At 42.8% G+C, this 26272-nt stretch overlaps 2 protein-coding genes across 3 annotated transcripts in view; one reads left to right on the top strand and one right to left on the bottom strand.

Moving 5' to 3' along the window:
- Nucleotides 1–2671, bottom strand: part of LOC111156324 (acyl-CoA dehydrogenase family member 10) — a 44444-nt gene extending 41773 nt beyond the window's left edge. Inside the window, exons 1-2 of the mRNA XM_022517091.1 lie at nt 2663–2671; nt 870–916 (exon numbers count right to left, since the gene is read on the bottom strand). The gene's annotated coding sequence lies outside the window, so the exon portion shown is untranslated. The remainder of the gene's footprint in view (nt 1–869; nt 917–2662) is intronic.
- The window catches only part of LOC111156325 (BRCA1 associated protein), a 110863-nt gene that overhangs the window by 77527 nt on the left and 7064 nt on the right, over nt 1–26272 (top strand). The window contains exons 1-10 of one of the 2 annotated variants that reach the window (XM_022517092.1): nt 2768–3023; nt 5198–5359; nt 6057–6255; nt 7558–7747; nt 13250–13363; nt 15035–15183; nt 19894–19969; nt 20646–20784; nt 21170–21279; nt 23633–23722. In XM_022517092.1, the coding sequence (XP_022372800.1) occupies nt 2942–3023; nt 5198–5359; nt 6057–6255; nt 7558–7747; nt 13250–13363; nt 15035–15183; nt 19894–19969; nt 20646–20784; nt 21170–21279; nt 23633–23722 (1311 nt within the window). In that variant the 5' untranslated portion in view covers nt 2768–2941. Of the gene's footprint in view, nt 1–2767; nt 3024–5197; nt 5360–6056; nt 6256–7557; nt 7748–13249; nt 13364–15034; nt 15184–19893; nt 19970–20645; nt 20785–21169; nt 21280–23632; nt 23723–26272 lie in introns of those variants that run through there. The other variant, XM_022517093.1, reaches the window with a different exon arrangement.

The following is a 26272-nucleotide window of genomic DNA, read 5'->3' as shown; positions in this document are numbered from 1 at the left end:
ATTTTATTTATTTGTTTGACACAGAGAGAGATCACAAGTAGGCAGAGAGGCAGGCAGAGAGAGAGGGGGAAGCAGGCTTCCCGCTGAGCAGAGAGCCCAATGCGGGGCTTGATCCCAGGACCCTGAGATCATGACCTGAGCCGAAGGCCGAGGCTTAACCCACTGAGCCACCCAGGCGCCCCTAAAATTTATTATTTTTTTAAGTAGGCTCCACACCCAATGTGGGGCTCAAACTCAAGAGTCTCATGTTCTGCTGACTGAGCCAGCCAGGCACCCTGAGGATTTTTCTTTCCCAGGCAGCCTCTAGTACTACTTTTTTTTTCTCCCCTTAAACTCCTATTGTTTCTTCTCCGTACCTTCACTAGAGCATTTGCTCCATGACACAGTAACTGTTCGCATGCTCATCCGCTCCTATCGTTGTAAGCTCCTTAAAGCAAGGCCCATCTTGTCTTTTCATCTTTGTATATATTTCATTTTTGTATATACCCATCCCCCTGGGGCCCGGCACTGTATCTAGACACACAGCAGGTGTTCAGTATAAATGAGCTGGAAGGATGAATTACACTGGATGAATGAGAAAATAGGGAAGGCAGCGGGACAGGTTTAGTTGTTGATTGCCACAAAGAACGGTAACAAGCCCAACTTGCCCGTTACTCGTCAACTATTCTCTGGAACTAGCGTCTTCCTTCTGTACCATTCTGAGTTTCAGAATGAGATTAGTATGATAATGTTGACTTACTACTTAATTCATGCTTTTATAAATATGCACACTGTGTGTTGTCACATATTAAGAAGATCGTTCAGTAAAGAGGTTGAATGTGGCTCTGGAATCAGACTGCCTGGGTTTGAATTCTAGGTTTGCCACTTACTGTGAGATCCTGAGCAAGTTTCCCCGAGACTCAGGTTCCTCTTCCCTCTGTAAATGGGAATAATTATACACCAATCTCATAAAGTTGTTACTATTACATGAGATAAAGTAGGTAAAGCACGCAAGTTAGTAGCTGGCACACTATTAAATGTTAGTACTACTGGGGCTCCTGGTGGCTTAGCTGGTTTAGCATTTGACTCTTGATTTCAGCTCAGGTCATGAGCTCAAGGCTGTGAAATCAAGCCCTGCGTGGGGCTCTGCTGCTGGTCATGGAGGCTGCTTAAGATTCCGTCTCTCTGTAAGACTCTTAATCTCACAAAACAGAGGGTTGGGGGGTGGGAGGGAGAGGGTGGTTGGGTTATGGACATTGGGGAAGGTATGTGCTATGGTGAGTGCTGTGAAGTGTGTAAACCTGGCGATTCACAGACCTGTACCCCTGGGGCTAATAATACATTATGTGTTAATAAAAAAATTAAAAATTAAAAAAAAAACACATTAAAAAAACACACTAAAAAAAGATTGTCTCTCGCTCTCCCTCTTCTCTCCACCCCCTTCCCTAAAGAAAAGAAAAATCTTATCTACTACTGTAGTATACTATAAAAGGTTCATGAGGTCTCACATGTTATATGCATATACTATGTGAATATGGCATATGAATTTTCACAGCCATTGTCAACAAGGTGTGATTTTGGTCCCAAGGGGTCAATTGGCAATGTTGGGGTCCATTTTTGGTTGTGACCATTTGGGGGGTGCTACTGGTATCTAGTGGGCCAGACCAGGGATGCCATTAAATATCCTATAAAGTATAGGACACACACCCCAAAGAATTATTGGGACCCAAAATGTTAATAGCGCAAAGATTGAGAAACCCTGATCTAAACAGTGGGTATTTATTGAAACATATTTCGTAAGATGCAGTCACACACATAGCATGGGTTAATGTTATATGTATATGTAGTCCATGGACCCACACGTGTCCAGGATGTGCTGCGACACATCTTAGAAATCCTTATAGCATATGCTTAGAATAGCATCCTGTCATATGTGCGACGTTTAGGTATTGATTGTGGCTTCCAGTATCTATATGCTGCTGAAAGCAGTCTGACATACTGGAAAGAAAGCTGACTCTAAGAAAAAGCGATGTATGTAGAGCCACAGGCTCTATTTCATGCTATGACTGTATATTATCGAATTTTATGTCAAAACCTAGCTCAAGGTCATACAACCGATCAAGGTCGACTCCATTTGAGCAGGAACTGTGTGTTTATCACGAAAATATCCCCACCACCCCAGCAGTGGTTAGGTTCTCAGTAAACATTTGTGTTATGGGGCGGGGAGCAGGACCCAGATCTAACTCCCAACACCGTGCGCTAAATCAGCCCACCGCCCTATCTCGGTAGAGTCAGAAACTCCGCAATCGAGTCCCTATTCCTCAAGGGCCTTCAGAGAGGCGGATACCCCTCTTTGCACGTCTCTGAGCTTTGGTGTACCTGTGTGTAAAGTGTGGCTAACACAAAGCAAGCCCTCCAGCGCTACAGCTAGGGGTCCGACACAACAAAGGGGCAAGAGCTCGCCACAGGTCACGGTTCCTCCTCCAATTAGGGGACCTCGCGGACCCGGGGACCCCCCCACCATCGGGAGGCAGCTGGAGGGTAAGACCTCTCAAAGAGGTAAACTCGAGCCTGGGCGCAAACTGACGAATCGCCCTAACCGGGCACCCAACTCCCGAACCTTCCTAATCCTCCTCCTCCTCCCACACCTCCTCAAGACCCGGTCAGGGGAACGCAGACTCACCTCCGCGCCGTTACTCCAGTCACGTGGCGGCCACCCTAGCCAATCGGGCCGGGCGCTGCTGCGCGCACGCGCATCCTCGCGGGTCGGCGACGGCGGCCGGGAGGCGGAAGTGAGGGTGGTTGTGGCTCGGAGGGTAGCGCGCGGAACTGCTGCTACTGAGGCAGTGGCGGCGGCGCTGAGGCGGTGGCAGCGCTGCCGACCCTGGGCCGCTCGGCCTCTCAGCTCGCCTCCCAGCGTCGCCTGAGCCCGCCGGGGCCCGTGCCGGCCAGCGCCTGCCCTATGAGTGTGTCACTGGTTGTCATCCGACTGGAGCTTGCGGAACACTCGCCCGTCCCCGCCGGCTTCGGCTTCAGCGCCGCCGGTGAGTCCCGCGGCCTCGCAGCCTTCCGTCTAGCCCCGCTCCTGGGCCCGAGAGGCTCGCCCTTCCAAAGTACCCTCCCGGGGAAAGGCGGCGGCGAGGGCATTTGTGTCAGGAAGAAGCCGGGAGGTACTTGAGATCCGTCTCATTCCATCCATCCTAAATAGGCCTCTCGGGTGTCATCTCTGGGAAGCCCTCCCGGTCCCTCCCTCCTGGTGCCTTCCCACGGGCACTCTGTTTATACCTGGCGCGTCGCCCTCTCCACCCAGGGTTGGAGTCAAGTTGTGTAAGTCGCTCCCCTCCAGGCTTTGTGAAGGCAGCAACTGGATCCCAGAGATGGTGACGGTTCGTGGTTTAAGTAAATCGTTCCTCTTTGGGAGAATTTCTATTTCGGCGCCCTGCAACTACAGTAGTGACTGTAGCTAAAGTCTGTACACTTCCTGTGTCGCAGCACTGGACTAAACACCTTGTGTGCATTGTGTCTTTCATTATCTTCACACTAGCCCTGTTAGGTAAATGTACGTGCTTTTTACAGATTGAGAAACCGAAGCCCAGTGATTAAATGACTTGCCCATAATTGTGTCCAAAGTGGCGAAACTGGAATTCTAACTCAGAGCGGAAGAGAGTCTGGAGAGTCTGAGCTGTTCACTACCAGCCACGCAGCCCCCTTCCTGGGGAATGCAGCTGTGACTGTGTTCCTTGGACCTTAAGCAATTTCCTAACAATAACATTTATTCAAGAAGTAATTACCGAATGCTCACTCTCTGCTAGGACTTTAGTTGTTTGCAGAATCACACATGGTCCCTGCTTTAATGGCACCACCAGCTCAAATGAGGTAGACAGATGAATTAAATAATTACAGAATGAATGTGGAATTACATCCATGAAAAGCTGTGAAGGAAAAAAAAAGTTTGGAAAGCTATCACAAGAGGATCTTTTTGGTTTGTGAGGTAGCCTGGCGCAGGTAGAGAGGGTGTCCTCAGAAACTCCCCTGAGTGTGTGAATTTTGGAGCTGCAAATTAAAAATTGAATATGACTTTAAAAAAATTTTTTTATTTTATTTATTTGACAGAGATCACAGGTAGGCAGAGAGGCAGGCAGAGAGAGAGGAAGGGAAGCAGGCTCCCTGCTGAGCAGAGAGCCCAATGCGGGGCTTGATCCCGGGACCCTGGGATCATGACCTGAGCCGAAGGCAGAGGCTTTAACCCACTGAGCCACCCAGGCACCCCTAAAAATTGAATATGACTTTAATGGGTTACAAGCACCTTTCAAGTACAAGTGATCTCTAGGTTGTGAAAGTCAGCTAAATTGACATTAGGCACGTATACACTTCTACACAGGCCACTCATTGATTCACTGATTCAACAAAACTTCAAAGACCTTCCATGGTGTGCTAGGCGCTGTGGTGTAAGTGCTGGGGATAATACAGTGGTGGGCAAAACAGGCCTGGTTCCTGCTCTCGTAGAACTTATAGTAAGAGTATTTCAATCAAGTCTCCAAATTCCTTTTCCATTTTTATGTGATCACAGATTTTCATGGTATGATTCATGGCCTGAGACTAATCCAGGGTTTTTAAGAAGACTGCTGCTAAAGGTTTTTCACATTTTTATTTATGGACTTAAGACCTACATTTGGTGCTCAACACAGTTTCACTTTACTAGAGATTACTTAAAATGTTGGTTCATTGGGGCGCCTGGGTGGCTCAGTGGGTTAAGCCTCTGCCTTCGGCTCAGGTCATGATCTCAGGGTCCTGGGATCGAGCCCCACATCGGGCTCTCTGCTCAGCAGGGAGCCTGCTTCCCCCCTCTCTCTCTGCCTGCCTCTCTGCCTATTTGTGATCTCTCTTTGTCAAATAAAAAAAAAATTTAAAAAATAATTAAAAAAAAATGTTGGTTCATTGTTGACATTACTGCTGAACCTTCTTTAAAGCTCTTATTTTCATTGATTTGCTTTAAAGTGCATGATTTCACTAAAACAACCCCACATTTCTGATTTTATTGCACTGGGTGTTTATTACTGGGTATTGAGGAGCCCCAGAGGTGAGTGAGAGATGCAAAAGTACCTTAGTATCTTGGAGGAGGGCAGCAGAGAGAAAAGGGAAGCTTATCGATGGATACATTGAAAGTGAAGAAGAGCTTGTTTTATTATCAGATATTAATCATTCATGTGTTCCTTAGCCGGGGAAATGTCTGATGAGGAGATCAAAAAGAAGACACTAGCTTCAGCCGTAGCCTCTTTAGAAGGGAAGTCACCAGGGGAGAAAGCAGCAATCATACATCAGCACCTTGGCCGTCGAGAAATGACAGATATGATCATTGAGACCATGAAGTCCAATTCAGGTATGCTTTCTAAAACCCCAAACTTGTGTAACGTTAAGTCCCTGGTTGCCTGTCTTATATATGTTATTCCATGAACCCATGATTTTGACCTCTAGTGTACTTTTATCTTTCACTACCTGTGTGCCTTACATCAGATTGTGAGGCACATTTCAGCATCTCCAGATATTTCTCCTAAATTAATACTAACTAGGTGGGTTGACAGCTTTATTCAGTGAGGAGAGCTTCTTGCCATCTAGGTTAGTGGCAGATCACCACTGAATCCTGATAAGCATGTTGTGTCTCTCCCCTCACCCTGTACACACACTGCCCGCTCACTCCAATCCAGAGACTGGCTGTGTACTGTATCTCCAGTGTGGAAGTGAACAGAGCTGGTAGATGTGATTTTCCAAATTAATAGCCCTGGATATCCCATTTAGGAGCACATGATGGAGGACATCTGTTTTTATGATGGTACAGCCAAATGTAAGAGCCATCCTTAAGTTTCTGCGGGTATTAATGAAATTTTCATGGGGCAAAGAGTGCTTTCAAGTTTAGATGCTCCTAAAAACTTGGCTGCTCTGTAAGTATAGTTCTTAATGCAATACATTACAATTTCTCTGTTGAAGTTTATTTTTCTGACTCAGAATTTTAACCTAATTAGAATCCTTCCACATACTTCCTATCAGTTTATAATCTGCTAATTTTTGATTTGTGAAAGATGAGCTGAAAACCACAATGGAGGAAAGGAAGTCTTCAGAAGCATCTCCCACTGTACAGAGAAGTAAAGATCCAAGTATAGAATGCATAAACGCTGCTCCTGATTCTCCATCCAAACAGCTTCCAGACCAGATTTCGTTCTTTAGTGGAAACCCATCAGTTGAAATAGTTCATGGTATTATGCATCTATACAAGACAAAGTAAGAAAAACCCTTTTCCTCTTGAATTGGTCCGGTGGGGTTTTTTTTGTTTTGTTTTGTTTTGTTTTGTTTTTGGTCTCAGGACAGTGAAAAATTTCTTGCCCTGCAGAGCAGTGGATATTTTAAGGTTCAGACAGAGAGTACCTTTCATATAATGTGTGTTAGAGAATTCTTAGATGTTTTACATTTGGTTAATCTTATAGATTGGGTCAAAGCTTCTTAGAAAAGAAACATGTAGGTACACTTGAGAAAATACCTAAGAAAATATTCCCAGAGAAGGTAGGCATGCAAGATGACTGGAAAATTAAAAGGAAGGAAGATAAAAAGGATAAAAACATTAGAAATGATTCATAACATCATTGCAGTCTCATATCCCCTCATATGTTTGCTAAAGAAGCTGTTAAGTCAGTTAATGGACTATCTTTTCATTGTCTCTTTTACCCTTTTTTGTGGTCCATACAAAACTTAAAAGAAGCCAAAGGAAAAGAAGCGTTTGGCTGGATAATCTATAAGCTGGGTCATCAGCCCCTTTGATAATTAATAGCTGATCTCTTTAAAGCCTGTCCTCCTAACATATTTGCTAGGTCCCCACTGGGAAACAGTGAATACTCAGGTCACCTTATGGGATCACACCTGTTGAAGTAAGTTCGCAGCATTTCAAAAGCAAATTGCATTGTGGGAGGTTTTTTCTTTTTCCTGTTCCAGCTATTCCAACCCAGCTACACTTTCTGTAATCTTCAGAGTCACATCTTCATGGTTCTGGATGCTCTTATATTTCGAACACTCCTGTTCTAGACCGCTTGAGAGAAGTACATAGTTAGAGGTGCCCATGAACTTGTAGATTGATCGATACTCTGGGTGTCTCTCTGCCTTTGTGGGAGTTTTCTTTAACTTCCAGAATAGTGATCTTAAAACTTAAGGAAAAAACGTAGAGTTGTTCTTCTGAGTTACCTAATGAGAGATTATTATTGAAAAGCTAATGAGAATAAAACACAAACTGCAGATTTATATTCGTAATGAGCCTTTAACTGAAGGTTAAAAATTTAGTAAAGTTTCAGTGGTGGGTGTAATCCAGACCACTGCACAGCTTATGTTAAGCTCTGTTGCGGACATGTGGAAGGTATTCTGCATTTACCCAGGTCGTGTGTGTTTTCAGGTATTGTAGCACTCTGTTTAAATCAATCTGTGAAGTATAAGGTTTATTTTTTTTCTCTTTTCTTGGGCATAAAAGTTGTCTGATTAGTGTTGTCTGAACTAACCATACCTCATCCATTCAAGACAGTCTAATTGTTGTCTTATTAGTAAGATGACCTCCTTAAAAGAAGATGTGAGGCGCAGTGCCATGCTGTGTATTCTCACAGTCCCTGCTACAATGACCAGTCATGACCTTATGAAGTTTGTCGCCCCATTTAATGAAGTCATTGAACAAATGAAAATCATCAGAGACTCTACTCCAAATCAGTATATGGTGCTGATAAAGTTTAGTACACAGGTAAAAGTTGGATACTAAAAATCTCTTTGCCACAGAAACTGTGTTTTTGAAACTGTGTGATGCTAGCTGTGTGTGATTTACATTTTGCTTTTAAGATTCTTGATATACCTATCTTCTAGGGTATTGTTATTCTAGAAACCTTTCTAAATTCGGTAGCAGACACTCAATGCTAATTTGTACCCATAATGTTTTTATAAAGCAGATTGGGTATGAAATCTGGGGTTGTATGTGTTTGGTTATCCAGCAGTAAATATTCCAGTAGAGTAGTAGTCCCCAACTTTTTGAGATTGACGCTATATTATTATCTGCCCTTATAACACTGTGCCCCTGCTTTTTTTTTTTTTTTTTTAAGATTTTATTTATTTATTTGACAGAGATCTCAGGTAGGCAGAGAGGCAGGCAGAGAGGAAGGGAAGCAGGCTGAGCAGAGAGCCCGATGCAGGGCTCAATCCCAGGACCCTGAGACCATGACCCGAGCCGAAGGCAGAGGCTTAACCCACTGAGCCACCCAGGTGCCCCGCCCCTGCTTCTTTCATTCTTTTTTTTTTTTTTTAAGATTTTATTTATTTATTTGACAGACAGAGATTATAAGTAGGCAGAGAGGCAGGCAGAGAGAGAGGAGGAAGCAGGCTCCCTGCTGAGCAAAGAGCCCGATGTGGGGCTCGATCCCAGGACCCTGGAACCATGACCTGAGCTGAAGGCAGAGGCTTTAACCCACTGAGCCACCCAGGCGCCCCTTTCATTCTCTTTTTAAAAAGATATTCTCTGGCACATTTTAGAAAATAAAATCTGTTTTATACTTTTAATTTTGGTGATGAGGGATTTGGGGACATTCCTTGAAGTATTAAAGATGCTTTAAGAGTTCTGATTGGAAATCACTGCAACAGAGACGCAGACACAATGAAAGGATGGTAATATTTTCAGTTTTGAAAAGTACTTGCACGTTATTATAGATATTTTTGATGTAAGAAGATTTTGACATTCGCTTCATTTCACTCTTCACATTAAGCAACATTTTCCGTGTGCCTCAGTTCTAAAGATGTTAGGAAGACAGTCTCTTGGTTTTACGTATTCATTCTTAGTAGTACATGTATTTCTGTATGAATATAAGAGTGAGGTAAGCTTTAGCTGTTACTCCGGTTGTTAAAGAGCCATCCTATCTGTAGGTTTTGGTTTGTTGTCGTTGTTGTTGTTGTTTTAATGACCTGTTTTGTTTGTTCATTCATTAGGTTTTGAAATGCACCTTTGTCAAAAGTTACTTCTTTCTTACCTCCTTGGTAACAGCCTTCCTGAATTTGGCCCAGATAAACAGTTCTTGTTTGCAGATTGGCGAAGAGTTGGTCTGCCTTTAGATCGTTTGCCACTGCCTCTGACCGGTTACCAAGATTTGTGGGTGAAAGGGAGTCCGTGACACGAGGTCCATTTGTCATCTTCTTCCTCCTTGCAGAATTCCAGAGTTGACCGCAATAGTAGTCATTCATTGGCCATGGGGAGGAAATTAAGAGAAGCGAGAACTGGATTACGTTTATGCCTATTCCACAGGCCCCAGAAAGAGAACCTTCGTGTAGCGCTCTATGTATGAGAGGGTACACAATTGGTATCTTTAACCTTTACGAAATACCCCCCTATTGAGGTGAGACGTTTAAAATAGGTTTGAACTTTCCTGCACACAGACTTAGACTTCACAAGTTGACAGTGAGAATGGAAAAGCACTTCAACAGCTATGTTCACTGACTGTCAAGAGACCTTCCAAGGTCATTGAGGAGCTTTGCAAACAGTGGGCAAGTGGTGCCTTTTAAATCTGGTAGCACATGTAATAACAAGGATAATGATGATAATTTGCAGTCTTACTGCTTGTGCTATACCACTCTCTGCTAAGTGCTTAATGTGCATTATCTCATGTAGTCCTCACTACACCCCTTTGAAGTAAATAAGTACTGTTATTATCCTTGTTTTACAAATGAGGAAACTGACTGCGGAGAGGTTAGTGATTTGCCCTCAGTGACTGAGCTGGGATTTGAACCCTCACTTTTAATCCTAGAGCATACTCTTCTTCCACTAGGAGTGGATAAAAGTGTGGGGAGGGGGAGATAATCACTTGGCAAGAGATTGTGTGATGCCAATATTTTAGTTATAGCTTCTACTTGACAGGTAAGGACAGTCAGCAAATGACATAGGAAAAGTCATTGAAACAGATCGGGGATAATGAATCATTGAATGTTACATCAAAAACTAATGATGTATTATAAGTTCGCTAATTGAACTTTAATTTAAAAAAAAAGATTGAGGGGATGCCTGGGTGGCTCAGTCAGTTAAACCGCTGCCTTCGGCTCAGGTCATGATCCCAGGGTCCTGGGATCAAGTTCCGCGTTGGGCTCCTTGTCCAGCAGGGAGCCTGCTTCTCTCTCTGCCTCTGCCTGCCACTCTGCCTGCTTGTGCTCTCTCTATGACAAATAAATAAAATCTTAAAAAAAAAAAAAAGTGGGGAAAAATGTTTAAAAGCATATTAGACTTTTTAAATAGTCTAAAGTCTGCTAAACCCACAAACTGTAGCAAGGACCACCCTTTGTAGTGTGCAGGTAATGCTGTGGAAATTTTCTGTTACTGTTAATGGATATTTCTGCAGTCTCTTCACCTCTGTCTTTTGACCAAGTGCATGTTGTACAAGCTTACGGATGTTAGAGACTATGAAACATTGTACTAGCTCTTCCCCATGGGGATAGAACCCTTGACCTACGTGAGTTGTCTTATTTATTGCTAATGCTGCATCTCAGGGTCTGAGCTTATCCTATCAGCTATTTTCTAAGGTCTAAAAATACCCTCCTAGTATAAGACTTTAAGTTGTTAAATTAATACTGGGCCCTAATGAAAAAAATGGGCTCAAATAGGGACCAGCTGTTGAGCACTTATTAGATGCTAGGCCTATTAAGTGCTTTTCATGCATTGGCTCCTTGAGTCCTCTCAGCAATGCCATGAGGTAGGTGTTGTTACTTTGATTTTTATAGTTGAGGAAACAAGCATGGATAAGTCACTTGACCAAAGCCACATAGCTAATAAGCGTCTGAGTTAAATTTCAGACCCACGCAGCCTGACTCCATAGCCTAGGCAGTTGACTATATTCTTTTTCCTTTCTTTTTTTCACCAGAGAATTTTTATTGAAAGTAATCCTTCTCTGTATCTCTTAAAAACTCTGGAATTTCTGTTGGCCTGAGCTTGATGCTGTAGTGTTCTAATGTGATACGCTTACACAGTTGTACTGTGATGCTTAGGAAACTTAGTCTTTGGGTAAGGAATTTATAATTCATCAGGACACAGGAAGGCAGGAGGGGGTTCAGTTTTGTAGTTCTTGGGGACAAAAAAAGAGAACCTCTCAGTAGAGTGTGCACACTCACTTTCACTCACGTGCTTAAGACAGCCCAGCAGACCTCTCTTTTGAGAAGTAAAAACATGGTCTTAACACTGTAGTCGATCACTGTGACAGTAAAGGAACACGGATCATAATGGATTTTTCTTTTTCTGAGTTTATCCTGTGAAGAGGACAATTAGAACAAAAGACTCGGGGGAAAAAAAAACCACAACCAAAAACAAAACCAAAAGCAGGGTTTCTTAAAATGTTGGGCTCTGTACAATGCAAGCATTTTAAATAAAAGAGCTGTTTCTTCTGTGTTTTTTGCAGTTAGCTTCAGGCTTTTGTTTTGTGCATTTCATTGGTGGGTTGAAGTAGGAACCGTGCGTATTTTGTTCTCTCCTCTGGTCCCAGCACGTAGCACAGTGACTGGCAGATGCTGGGTGCCCAGTAAATATTCAGACAAGCTACATTTCCAATACTGAGATTTTAAACAAAGAGATCCATGTGTTCAAAAAATACATTTCTTTGTCATAGATAAACACCTCCCCCAAGAAAAGAACCATTTATCTGGTAGTGAGTAGATTTTGACATCTGCTCAGTATCACAGACTTTGTCCCTTCCTCCAAGGAAGTGTGCTTGCTTAGCAAGCATTTACAGAGCTGGAGGTCTGGGGAGGGGTCTGCCTGTCCTCACTGGCACAGGGGTAGCCAGCTCCTGGTGGCCTTATTTCTGGGTAGTCACTTCCCTCGGTACGCAAACCCACTTGCTCACCATGCTGCTTACTCCTCCAAAGCATTTCAAGAAAAAGACGTTGCTCTTGGAGAATGGGGGAAGCCGATTTAGGTTGCCTCATCTTAATATCAAAGAGATTTATTAACTGCACTCCTCACATTTTGAAGCTAAAATGCACTGTAGCCAAGACCGGTTGTTTCCTGAAAGGGAGGCTCCCCGCCCCCACCCTCCAAAACAAAACAAAACTGTGTCCAGAATTGATTATCTTTCCTCAGCTGCTTAGCCCATCTGGTCATATTAAGAAAATATAAATAAATCAAGAATCCACACTTGAATTACATCATTGAAGTAAAATTAAAAGCTACAGAAAAGCTCACAAGCTTTTGCTGTAAGGTTCAGAATCCCCTGAGGGTAGACAGGCAAGACTATTTTTGCATGGTGCAGAGGTGAAACTCTTCCTAAAGGTTGACAGTGTGGCATTTCCTTTGGCTGAACACCCTTCTTCCCCGCAGGCAGCTCGTCTGCGTTGGTAGGGCCAAAGCACACGACTTCTTATGTTTGGGTTAATGTCCATGTGGGATTGAAATCTAGACAAACCTTGGCCTCCCAGCTGCCTCGCAGAAATTGCTGAGTTTAAAAACTGGAATCATGTCTTTGTTCCTTTCTACTAAGGCTATTCTAGAAGGTTGGGTTTACTTGTGCTTGTATTTGCAGATGCACAGATGCCTTTAGAGCTTTATCTACGGGGGCCTGTTTCCCCTATTTTCCACTCCAAGTATTTTAAAGGCTGGTTCATCTTGGACCTCTTGCTCTTGGCCAAGCGTTTTGCTTTTGATATTACGCACTAGGTTGTTTAAAACCTCCTTATCTGTGATGTATTATTATTATTATTTGGTTTATTGAAGAAAAGGAGTTGGCTTTTCACTCCATACCAGTCCCTCTGGTCCTTTATTCTCTCTAACATAGATCCTGATGTTTTTTAAAAAGAAATCTTTCCTAATAGTCGTCCATTATGATTGAGTTCTAAGCTTTGCAAAAACAAGTGTTTGTTTTCAGCTGCTGAGAAAGTGCTGATTCGAGGAAAAAAAATACTGATATCAAGGGAAATGATGGCCATTGCTGGTTGAGTATTAAAGTCGAATTGGCTGTCAGCTTATTGTACTTCAGCAGCTTTTGCTGGTTTAAGCGAGACTGCGGTGGATCGGGAAACATTGTAGAAACGCAGGATATTGACTCGCAGAGTTTGACTCACCTAATGAACCTGCTTCCTTAGACGGTGCTTTTGGTGGTTGCCTTCTCTCCACTAAGTATACATTTTAAACGCTGTTGAAGAGAATAATTGAAGCTACGCATCTTGAATAAAAAGCACATTTGCAGGATGTTTCTTTTAACTTTTTCCTTTTCTCCATTGGTATACCTAGGCTGATGCAGATAGTTTTTATATGGCGTGCAATGGCCGCCAGTTCAACTCAATAGAAGATGATGTTTGCCAGCTGGTGTATGTGGAAAGGGCTGAAGTACTGAAATCTGAAGATGTAAGTGTACATCTTTCTTGTGTTTTTGTGTGTGTATGTAGCACACACACATATGTGAATGTCATAGGTTGAATGTTAGGGTACCTGTGGAAGTGTCCAGAGTATGCCAGTCCATAGAGACAGAAGGCAGGTGAGTGGTTGCCAGGGCCAGGGGAAGAGAGATGAGGAGTGACTGCACTGAGTACGATATCTTTTGGGGATGAGAAGGATATTCTGGGATTAGTGGTGAGGGTTGCACAACCTTGTGACTATACTAAAACCTGCTGAATCGAACACTTAAACATGGCAGATTTTATATTAAATGAATTTTATCTCAGTTTTTTAAAAGTATCCCAAAATGTTAAAAAAAAATTATCTGTGTTATCAAAATTGAGTGTTCATCTATTCAGATGGTCTGGATCCTAAAAGAAGCATTTTTACTTTAACTATCAACCCTTAGTCCCTGTGCTAATTTTTAATTCTGTTTGGATAACAATCTATAATTGTTCTGGTTGGCCACCCTCTGTGGAACCTTTTCCTACAAAATGTGTTCACTTAAATCATTTTATAAAGTAAGTAGTAGGTTCCGCTCTGTTATATTTTTAAGATTTTCTTTCTTTTAAGGTAGACCTGAAAGTGTTTTTACTTTGAAATTGGCTTGTTGGAAATAAGTTTTGGTTTGATTGTTCTGTCATTAGATTAGGTAAAATAAAAATTGACAGATGATATAATCAGGCTTCCTTTGTGCCAGTTTTAGAGATATTTTTCCCTCTAAATGAACGTGGCTTCTTGAGAGAGTTCCTGTGAAAAGCTACTCTTCAGGGACCATAGAGAAATGTGATTTTTTTCAGCATGTCCTTCTGTGCATACCTCCCCATCTTTGGTTCAGTGATTCCTGCTCATTTTCAGGTGGCAGGCTCACGTCAGTCACTGTCTTGGGGGGGAGCAGGGGTTGCCTATAGACCATTATGTCCCCTATTTCACACCCTGCTATAGCTTCCTAAACTTCTTTCATAGCACTTATGACCACTGGTACTTGTAATTATAGCATTATGATTATGACCACTGGTAATTTAAAAAATTTGACTTTTGTCTCTCTGTAGCAGATTTTAAGCTCTTTGAGGACAAGGCCTGACTTGGTTGGTTGGGACTGAGCGTGTCTGTTTTGCTCACCATTGTGCTACATCTAGAACAGTGTTTGGCACACATAGTAAGGACTCAATAAGTATGTATTAAATAAATGAATAAATTAGTGTTGTTGATACTATTATCACTTTGTAGAAAGTGTTAAGTTTTAACTTACTCTGTGGAAAAATCATTGCTTTTATTCATGTGCGTTCTGTTCTAGTTACAGAGCCTTAGAAGTAGGGCCAGGAGTCTGGTAACACTTTAGATTCTCTTTTAAGTTTTTGGTGGTGGTCTCCCCTCCAGAGTATCAGCTCCGTGAGGGCAGGGATCTTTGTTGGCTTATTGGCCACCCTGTCCCCAGTGCCTTGCACGGCGCCGGGAAGATAGGTGCTCAAGCAGTATTTGTTGTGATGAAAATCTTACCAATGTAAGTTATTTGCACAGAGCAAAAGTGTTAGCAACATCCTGCCAGGAGTCAAAAAGCAGCAGGAAAACTAGTGTTAAAAACATATATATTAGAACCACGGATGAAGAGTGAGGCTTATGTGAGGTGTTTCCCTGTAGGGTGCCAGCCTCCCCGTGATGGACCTGACCGAGCTCCCCAAGTGCACGGTATGTCTGGAGCGCATGGACGAGTCCGTGAACGGCATCCTCACCACGTTATGTAACCACAGCTTCCACAGCCAGTGCCTGCAGCGCTGGGACGACACCACGTGAGTGTAGGAGCTAGTCCCCCACCCTCTCAAAGCCCATTATTCCCCTTTCCCAGAATTAAAAATAGTCACCACCAAAAGTGAACCATTCCAAGTGCTTGACTTTATACGTGTGAGTACCACAGCAGTGAAGAGGTCACCTGGAAGGGCCTTCCATTTTTCTTCACTTGCCTCAGTTCATGTGGTAAGCAGTCAGCATTCTTACAACACCTCCTCCTTAGTATGTTGATTCAGAATCTGTGTGGGATTTCCAAAAGCAGCATGAATTGTTTGCTTCCAAGAACCTTTGAGGCTCTTCTACCTCAATGAAGTCTAGGTCTAAAATCTCCTTTATCACCTGATGTTGACTGTTTACTTTGGTTTTCTTACCGTTAGGGCTGTGGTAGTCTAGCATTTCAGATTTGTATGTTGGTGGTGGCACAGTGGCCAGTAATAGCAGTCACTGAGTCTGAAGCACCCATACGCCACCCATACGCCCTGTTTCCCTCTGTAGGAGAGGCCTTCTTTGTAGGGTGGCATGGCTCACGCAAAGAACTGAGGTGTAAGCTATACCTTGGTTTTTGTTCTTTTAAATCAAGAGTTGTTCCTTTTATAAATGGTGCTGTAGGGCTTAGCTAGAAAAGTAAATCAGCTGCTGGCCTAGGTCTCCCACTACGGAGAGGAAGACACAGAATCAAGTAAACACGCAGTCGTGGCCGTAACTTTTACAAAGGAACAGCGTGCAGCATTATGACTAGAGAACTAGGGCCCTGAGATAGCCAGGGCCGCCTGAGACGTGTAGTCTCCAGGAGGCTGAAGAGGCGTTAGCCAGGGAAAGGGGGGCACCTGAGAGAAGGCAGTGTGAGGGCGCGGTGTGCAAGGGAAGGGGAAGATCACATGTCAAGGCCCAGAAATGAGAAAGGCGAACATCCACAGGAATCTCTTTTCTACCCTGACGTGACCAAAAGAATGGCAGCTTTTGGGGCGCCTGGGTGGCTCAGTGGGTTAAGCCTCTGCCTTTGGCTCGGGTCATGGTCTCAGGGTCCTGGGATCGAGCCCCGCATCGGGCTCTCTGCTCAGCAGGGGGCCTGCTTCCCTTCCTCTCTGCTTGCCTCTCTGCCTGCTTGTGATCTCTGTCTGTCAAGTAAATAAATAAAATCTTAAAAAAAAAAAAAAAGAATGTCAGCTTTCACAGAGCAGGGACCTTGTCTGGCTTGCTCACTGCTGTGCCCTCACCCTTGGCAGAAAACCTGGCACATAGTAGGAGCTCAGAAAACACTCTTGAGCAGATAAACAAACCCAGGGTTTTCTCTAGCCTGTTAAGCTTGACATGAATCTTACCCTAATTCTAAAGCTCCCTCTGGGGTTTCTTGTGGGGCCTCTTCAAAGAATTGTCCAGGTTTAAATTCGCCTTGAATAACGCCACACTAAGATGTGTGCATTCCACAAAGTGTTCATCTGTATTTTGTGTCCGTCTGCAACACCATTTAAGTTTTGGACACTTCTTTGTCCCCTGCCACTCCAGTTTTACTCTCAGTGCACGTTAACTGCCCCAGAAGCATAGCATTTTAAAGTTTAAAGCTTAGAAGTTTGCTCAGGAACCATATTGTCCAGCCTCCTCGTTTTAGAGAGGAGGTAACAGATCCAGAAATGAAAAAGCAGCATGTTGAAAGCGTTTTGCAGAGAAGACCAGACCGGGACTAGACTTCAACCCTCTGGATAGACAGACCTGGCAGCTAGCCTCAAAAATACACAGTTCCTTCAGCAAATATGTTTTGAGCCTCAGTACATGCATTGTATACTGCTGGCCGCTGACGGGAGAGAACAAACATAGATCCTCCTCGGGGAAGTTCAGTCAGCTAAGGGAGCTGACATAAGTGCATACAATTCAAGGTAGAAATCAGAGGAAAATAGAGATGGCTTTCCCACTGGGGGTATTCAAGAAGGGCTACATGGAGGACGCAGCATTGGTATGCAGTCTTGAAGAGTAGTTTTTGAACACATGGCGATGTCAGAGAAGGACATTCTGGGAAGTTTTCCCCAAATATCTCCTCAGGAAAATAAGATGACAACTCAAAAGTTATTTTTAAGGAGAAGGAAGCATTTAGTAAACTGTTAATGACCTTTTAATCAATGAGATGGTATGTTACAGAATACTACATGTATAGTACAGAGAAGGTGATTTTTGTAGTTTTTTTCCCTTTTTTCCCCTCAGGATCATACTTATATTTTAGAAAGATCATTCTGACATAATATAGGAAATAAGATTTCAGAATTTGTGTTTTGTTTTTTATCCAACCACTACCGCAGCTGCCACACAGACCAAAGGAATGACACAGAGCTAGTCTGGACCTTTGACAAGACAGCTCGCTGCTCATTACAGCTGCCATTTCATTGTTTCTTCACATTTGTCTTCCAGCTTCTCTCTTTTTGAAGTTTTTATTTAAATTCCAGTTAACATACTATGTTACCTTAGTTTCAGGTGTGCAGTATAGTGATTCAACGCTTCCATACATCACCCTGTGCTCATCACAAGCGCCCTCCTTCATCCTGTCACCTAGTCCACCCGTCTCCCCTCCCCCCTTCCCCTCTGTTACCATCAGTGTGTTGTTCTCTGTGGTTAGGAGTCTGTCTCTTGTTTGTCTCTCCCTCTCTCTTCCCTTTGCTTGTTGTTTTCTTAACTTTCACATATGAGTGAAATCTTACGGTATTTGTCTTTCTGACTGACCGATTTTGCTTAGCATTGTACCCACTGGCTCCATCCACATTGTTGCAGATGGCAAGAGTTCATTCTTTTTGATGACTGAGTAATATTCCATGGCATGTATATGTCCCATCTTTTTTTATCCGTTTATCTGTTAATGGACACTGCTTCCATAATTTGGCTATTGTTGATAATGCTGCTGCTAACATCACGTCTGGGTGCATATCAGGCTTCTCTTTTGATACTAAACGTAGAGACTAGATCATTTAGCATTTAGCTTTCTCTTAGAAAATATAGATCAAGCCTTGTTATACGTGATAAGAACCTCATGTTCTTCCTGCTAATTGTCTTTACTTGGTTTTGTTTACTCAGTTGGGTAACAAATGAATACTAGTTATATCTTAAGTATTCTTTCTTCTTAGCGCTAGTTCATAATTAGCTTCAATTATAACCTGCTTTCTATCATTTTTGCCCATCTGACAGAAATATTCATGACTGGTACTTAGTGTTACTTGTCTTGAGTATAATAGAAAGGCATTAATGGAATTTTTTTTAAGATGTTATTTATTTTATTCGAGAGAGAGAGAGAGAGCATGAGAGGGAAGAAGGTCAGAGGGAGAAGCAAACTCCCCACGGAGCTGGGAGCCTGATGTGGGACTTGATCCAGGGACTCCGGGATCATTACCTGAGCCAAAGGCAGTGGCTTAACCACTGAGCCACCCAGGCACCCTATTAATGGATTTTTTTCCCCCCAGCTTTACTGAATTATAATTGATCACCAAAAAATTATATGTATTTAGGGGTGCCTGGCTGGTTCATTCTGTATAGAGTGTGTGACTCTTGATCTTGGGGTCATGAGTTTGAGCCCCACGTTGAGGTTAGAGATTACTTAAAAATAAAATCTTAAAAAAACTGTATATTTAAAATGTACAACCTGGAGCACCTGGGTGGCTCACTCAGTTAGGCATCTGCCTTCGGTTCAGGTCATGATCCTGGGGTCCTGGAATCAAGCCCTGCGTTGGGCTTCCTGCTCAGCGGGAAGTCTGTTTCTCCCTCTGCCTGCTGCTCCCCTTGCTTATTCTTTCAAATAAATAAATAAAATCTTTAAAAATAAATAAAATGTACAACCTGATGACTCAGTATACATATACTTTATGAAGTGTTCATAACCAAGCTAATAAACATCTTACCTCACACCTTTACCATTTTCCTATTTTTCGTGTGTATGTGTGTGTGTGGTAAGAATACCCAAAGTCTATCTTCTTAGCAAATTTCAAAAACAATATAATATTGTCAGCTGTAGTCACACTGAGGAACAGTAGTTCTCCAGAATTGATTCAGTCTTGCATAATTGAAACCTTGTAACCTTTGACCAACATCTCCCAGTTGCCGCCTCCCTCCAGACCCTGGTATCCGTCTACCTTTCTGCTCTCTGTTTCTGTGAGTTTGCCTTCAGTGCTATTTTAATTGACTTCTTGTAAATTGAAACTTGAGCACTTGGCACTGCTATCCTCTTCCACATATTTATTGTATGCTAACATGCCATGTGTGTTCCAGTATTCACTTACTTTTTCGGTGAAATTTATTACAGATTTTAGTTTTAACTCTTGGGAGCAACCTAGAGAAGACCGAGTACCTTTTGAGTGATTTAGATCTTTGGGAAATAAGGTAGATCATTTGAAATAAAAATACCTTACAGATACCCAGACATAAAATTAATTTATCTAAAGTCCCTAATTCTAACCTGTACACATTTAGTTCTTTGATTAAGCTTTAGACAGAAAAATGGAAGAAGGCACGAAGCAGATCAAGACTCCTTCCTTTCATTCTTCCTTTCTCAAGATTTTGTATTTTTTTCATTTCTTTGGAGAGTAACTTGCAAGCGTTCTTCGAGTGATACCATTAGTTATGATAAACATGTAGTATGTAAGAGACCGAAGATTTAAAATGCAGTTTTTGACTTTTGATTCTGTAACAGCCATCTCTTGTATTCCGTCTGTACCATTCTCGTTTGGTGTCCTGGCTAGGTGTCCTGTGTGCCGGTACTGCCAAACACCAGAGCCAGTGGAAGAGAATAAGTGTTTCGAGTGTGGTGTGCAGGAAGTAAGTACTGGCCAACTGCTGGGAAAGAACAGTGAGCACGGCTTTCATGGTCTGGGGTTTGCTTCAATTCTTTTCAATTCTTTTTCAGGCTGAGTCTTTTTTTTTTTTTTTCTTTTTTTCTTTTTGTCCAGGGTCAGGCAAGATGTATAAATAAATTATTTTATATTCCTAAGCAAAATACTCTCTGCTTTTTATTCTTTGTTTTTTGAAGAGGACTAGACTTTTGCTATAAACTGTGAATATTTGTCTTGCTGTTTACTTAGAGTTCCTTAAAACCCAGAAGGAGAAAATGATTGGCCTGTAAAAGCATCCTTGCTTTTTGGGTTTTAAACATAGATTTAGGGGCGCCTGGGAGGTTCAGTCGTTAGGTGTCTGGCTTCCGCTCAGGTCATGATCCCATGATCCCATGGGTCCAGTATCGAGCCCCACATCAGGCTGCCCACTCTGCGAGAGGCCTGCTTCTCTCTTTCCCACTCCCCCTGCTTGTGTTGCCTCTCTCGTTGTCTCTCTCTGTGTCAAGTAAATAAAAATCTTTAAAATAAACAAATAAAAATGTTTATTCAAAACTCCTGTAGAAACAACTCAGCTTCATTCTCTGTCAGGCCCCTTCCCACTCTGAGTGAGCCAAGTCATGTGTTTTTTTTATAACTAATGAAGGTCTTACCTTCTCTGACAGAACCTGTGGATTTGTTTAATATGTGGCCACATAGGATGTGGACGGTATGTGAGTCGACATGCTTATAAGCACTTTGAGGAAACGCAGCACACATATGCCATGCAGCTCACCAACCATCGAGTCTGGGACTATGCCGGAGGTGAACACTGTCTCATTTCCTAATTCATAATCGTTCTGCATGAACATCTCTCCCTCAGAACCTCTCCGCTTTCTCTTCCAGCTTGAAATCTTCCTGACAGCTGTGGCAAACTCAAGTTCTCATGGTGCCCCATAGGGCACTATTTCCTGCGAATGGCCTGAATTGCACATTATAAAGGGAGTTAACTAACGCTGCCATACTTGCTTTCTCACTCCTGCTTAAATTCAAATGATTTAGCCCACTTGTACAGAAGTATCGCAAGGCATTTAATTTAGAACACATTAAAAACAAAAATTTGTCAAAGTTCAGGGTGTATGCAGACTCTTTTCATTGTGAAGAAAGAAGCCATACCAGCCTTGATTGATGCGTTCATTCTTTTCTTTAGATAACTATGTCCATAGACTGGTTGCAAGTAAAACAGATGGAAAAATCGTACAGTATGAATGTGAGGGTGATACTTGCCAGGAAGAGAAAATAGATGCCTTACAGTTAGAGGTAAGATAACTTTATTAGTAATTACTAAGTACCTTTTTTTACTTCTTTTTACTGTCCTAACTTAAAAAGTGACTTGGGCTTTCAATTTTGGCATTTCCTCTGTATGTCAACTTTTTTAAAAGTCACATCATGGGGCGCGTGGGTGGCTCAGTGGGTTAAAGCCTCTGCCTTCAGCTCAGGTCATGATCTCGGGGTCCTGGGATCGAGTCCCGCATCGGGCTGTCTGCTCGGCAGGGAGCCTGCTTCCTCCTCTCTCTGCCTTCCTCTCTGCCTACTTCTGATCTGTCTCTGTCGAAGGAATAAATAAAATCTTTAAAAAAAAAAAAAAAAAGTCACATCATTGCTCAGAAGGATTATTAAAATATTTTTATTCTGTCTGATTTTCTTCTTTGAAAGTCTAAGTCTCACCACGCCTTATTATTTTGAATGTGATTTTCCTCAGTGTCTCCAGCTCAATATTAAGGTAGTCCTCTACCTGCAGTAAACTGGAAGTTGAGAATCTGCCCAAGGGCATCCCAGTAGCAGTTGGAAACTGAGCAGTTCAGAATGAGGAAACCCCAGTAGCATCCTTCCATACCCAGGAAGCTTTTGTGTATATCTTAGACATTGTATGGATTAGACACATATAAACTCAAAGTATGTATTTTATGGATTTGATGCTTACATAAAGCCATTTGGGGGTATGCATCTAGTCAAACAACAAAAGTAGCACAGTCTTAGTTTTCACTGAAGCAATAAATCCCATCTACTGTAAAATTGTACTGTAAAGTTTACATTAATGAAAGAGAGGTTTAACAGGAGTCTTGTTTTTGTTTTTGTTTTAAGATTTTTAAAAACTTATTTGACAGAGAGAGCATGCGAGCATAAGCAGGGGGAGTGGCGGAGAGGGAGAAGCGGGTGCCCCACTGAGCAGGGAGCCCAATGCAGGGCTCCAGCTCAGGACCCCAGGTTCATGACCTGAGCCGAAGGCAGTCTGGTTGAGTGAGATTGAACCCCAGGTCAGGCTCTGCGCTCAGCATGGAGTCTGCTTGCCCTCTTCCTCTTCACTCCTCCCCCTGTTTATGCGTGTGTGCACGCACACGCTTTCCCGCACTCGCTCGCTCTCAAATAAATAAATAAAATCTTAAAAACAAACAACTTTGGGAGGAAATGGATTTTTGAAAACTTGCTCATTTCCAGATTTCTGTGGTCTAATAGATTCAGTAGAATGACCTAAATGATGTTTTACTTTTAATTGTACTGATAAGAAAAAAATTTAAACCTTTTACATTAAGTTTTTAGAATAGCAACCCTTCCACATTAACACTTAAGTATAATCATTCAGCAAATGTTTATCAAGGGCTGCTCTCTGTCAGCCGCTCTTCCTGGTGCTGGGAGTGCAGCATTGATCAGCCCCCACTGCCCACTCCAGGGACACACACGTTGCCCCATCTGGCCTTTCTCTTACATCTTCATTCCCTTCTCTAGCTCACAAACACATTCAGATCTCTTTTAGTCTTTTAGAGTGGTCTTTCTGAAATGCAGATGTGATGTTGCCACTCCCTGGCCCTCATTTCTCCGTATAATACCCCAGAGCCTTCCATAAGGCTCCATCTGCTCCATCTGTCCATACCTTGCACCCTTGCCTCATTGATGTGACTGCTTCATCTTGAAGAGTTCCTAAATGTCTACAGCTCACACATGGGGCCAGTAGTTCTCTGGAATCAGATCTCTGTCTTTACCTCGTCCTGTCTGTCGAAAGCCCTCCCAAATCTCCCCTTTTCTCTGAAGCCCTGCCAGAGCCTACTGTCAAGCCATCTATCCTTTCTCTGCTATTACACTGCACTGTTCATCCATTCATGCAGTCAGATAGCAAACGTTTCTTGACGTCCAGCATGTGCCAGGCACTGGGACTACAGAAATAAGGGTAGAACCCTCACTTTGAACAAGTGATAGTCTTGTCAGGGAGACCTGGTGGTTAAGTGCTGTTGATGATAGGCACCATACTAAGGGAACTGAGAGGACTGCTTAACCCAAGGCTGGGTGGGACAGGGACAGCTTCCTAGAGGGGGGTGAGCAGATTTCACTTATACTTTGATTTAAAAACCTGTGGTTCTTTAAGTTAGCCTGAATAGAAACGTATTTGTTAACATGCATTTCTCTGCTTACTTGTCCAGACTAGATGGTAAGCCCCAGGACAGGAGTGTAATTGACATCTCTATATTCCCTGGTTTGTTAAGTAGAGTGTAACCAAGATGTAATACACATTCTGATGGTTACACCTATTCTTCCTTAGGTGATTAAATGTTGAGCTTTAACTGAATTGAAGAAACTTAGTGATTTATGTTTTGGTGTCTATTCTCTATGTTTCTAGTATTCGTATTTACTAACAAGCCAGCTGGAATCTCAGCGAATCTACTGGGAAAACAAGATAGTTCGGATAGAGAAGGACACAGCAGAGGAAGTAAGTTTCTGCTTTGGTGCTGCTGACGTGCCACATGGCAGGGCTATCTAATGTTGGGGTGGGAGAAGGCAGGGTACAAGAAAAGAGGAATGCTGGAATCTTCCTTACTCTGATACAGAGATAGAGAATTGTTTGGCTTCTGAAAAGAAACCTTTGTTATACGTTAGTTATATCTCAGTAAAGCTGGGGCACGGGGGAGGGGAGGATGTAGTGCACAGAGAGAAGAAAGAAAGGAAGAATTTGGAATCAGTTATCTCACCCCAGTAATCTAACTTTAGATCAGAATTCCGAGAGAAGTGGTTGAAAACATGAATCATCATTATATTACAGACTTAGCCCCTAAAGGCAGTTTTAGGCAACAAGAAATTCTAGACCACAATAAGAAAGAAATTAGTCAAAAAGAGGAAAAGGAAGAGACGAAAATATGCTGTTGCAAATGCAGCCAGCTGAACATTATTTAAGAAGGGGAGGGAAGCCAACATGTATTCTTACCTAGGATCAGTAAATCAAGACAAATGGATTAGAATTGTACGCAGAGCTCGATATTACATTAAATATGAGGTGAGGAAGAAACGAAATACCTGTTATATATCCTAAAAAAGGAAAACTTGGGCTTAAAAACCTGAGTATTTTGGTATTTTTGAGAGGGGAAAGATTTAACTTCTGTCAGGTTTTCTAGTGCCTTGTGCAATTCCATTAAAAAAAAAAAAGGCAGAAGTATGTACACGAAGGCTTGTAATTTGAGTCTGCCAGTTGGTTTGTCAGCTCGGGAACAGCTGCTTTGAGGAGCTGTGTGTGGGCTTCTGTGGCAGTACGATGGTGCCGAGCTCTTCGAAATCGCAGAGAAGAAAGGAAGACAGAGGTGCTAGAGCTTCTGTGGTTCCCATGGTTCCTTGTTTATCTAGGGCAGAGGTTTTTAGATGTTAACAAAATCCTTTATAGAAATTGCCAGTTCTCTGCTCCAGCAGGTGAAAGAGAAAAGTGGTATGATTTTGGTGGAAACCCAGACCGAGGGCACAGAACTCCACTTGCTTTTTCCCCGTTGCCTCCAGCACGTACAAGGAACCCTGCCAGTTCCAAAGAAGGGAGTTTGAAAACTAGTGAGCTCCTCAGGGGACTCCAAGAACCTTCCTCAGGTTCTAAGAACAGTGTCCATACAGGCTTTTAAATTTTTTTAATGACGATTTCAGTCATTTTGTGCGTCCCTAGCACTAACTAGACCTTCAGATAGGGGCTGCAGAGCCAGGCTTGGGTCTCACCTGTGTGGTGGCTAGGATTACCCTGGAATTAGGCAGGCAGGGCCAGGCTTACACATAGGCCAGGTCCTTTGGCCCCAGTTTCTGGATATGCCTACAAATGAGGAGAAATCAGCCTTCTAAAATTAAGGCTTAACACCAGCTTTGACATGATCTTTAGTTATAAGTTCTTGATATAGTTCCTACAAGAACCTTCCAAGTGGCAAAAGTGCCTTTCCAGAGGCACTCAGGGTCACCTGATGGACTAGTTCTGAATAGGCCTTGATTGGAGCACATATGGGAGAGACATGCCTCCAACAGTGCTCAGGAAGCAGAGCACGGTTACTGCCACTTGGTGTCGAGTTATGAAGTCCCAGGGACTAACATTGGCCAACTCTGCACAGCCTGAGTAATGGGTTTGTTCACAGGGGATATACCTGAAGTGCTTCACGCAGACCCTTGAGAGCTAAGCTTAGGGTTCTCTCCACCTTTTCAGATTCCTTAGGATTAACTGCATTCCCTAACAAATGCCCATGAAAAGCAAGTCAAGGGGTAGGAAAGCTGAACGCTGAAACTTGTGGGTTTTTTTTTTATGTGGGGGTAAGATGGAGGCAAGGGCAGCCCTTCATAAAAGCTGGAAGGGCTTGAAAAGGATGTTTTGTTTTCTAGTAACAAATGTCGCTTATCCATAAGTTAGTGGATGATGCAGGTTTTTTTGTTCTGCCACTGTCCTCCTTTTGACTAGTCCTCTGTCCACTGGCACCTCCAGCAGGAGAGCGTGTGCAGAGAGATACAGTAGCAGACCGCGGGTTTCACTGGTGGAGATTCTCGTTCATGGGCCTCATTGCGGGCTTGTTACGGTGCTGTTCTGCCCCTTCCGCCAGCATCCTTCAGGGAGTACGATTACTATAGCGTGTGAGAGTCTGTTCTAGAAGCTCATGTCCACTCGAAGGTTCTTGTTTTAATGGGGCCATGTAGGAAGAACACAGAGCAGGCAGACAGGACAGTGAATTCCCTAAAGGTCTGTCTTTTCTCATTGGACCTGGAGCTCCATGTAAATCAGTATTTTTCCAGCTGCGGATTGTGAAATGAGTTTGATAGCTGGCATTTTTATTGAACAGGTAAGGTGGATATAAAATATTAGAGCACATTATCATATTTAATACTGTTTTGTGAAGTTCTTGGTGTCGGTTGTGTGTATACTGAGTATGTCTTACTGCGGGCTCATGGTCAGAAGGGTTTTAAAAAGCACTGATTTAAACCATTGTAACTTTTGTCTATAGCAATTTTAGAGAGCTTTTTGGGGTTACTTGGT

This window comes from Enhydra lutris, unplaced genomic scaffold (assembly GCF_002288905.1).
Source record: "Enhydra lutris kenyoni isolate GAN:26980312 unplaced genomic scaffold, ASM228890v2 scaffoldscaffold46, whole genome shotgun sequence".
NCBI classification, from domain to species: domain Eukaryota; kingdom Metazoa; phylum Chordata; class Mammalia; order Carnivora; family Mustelidae; genus Enhydra; species Enhydra lutris.
This window is presented reverse-complemented; position numbering and strand designations above follow the sequence as displayed.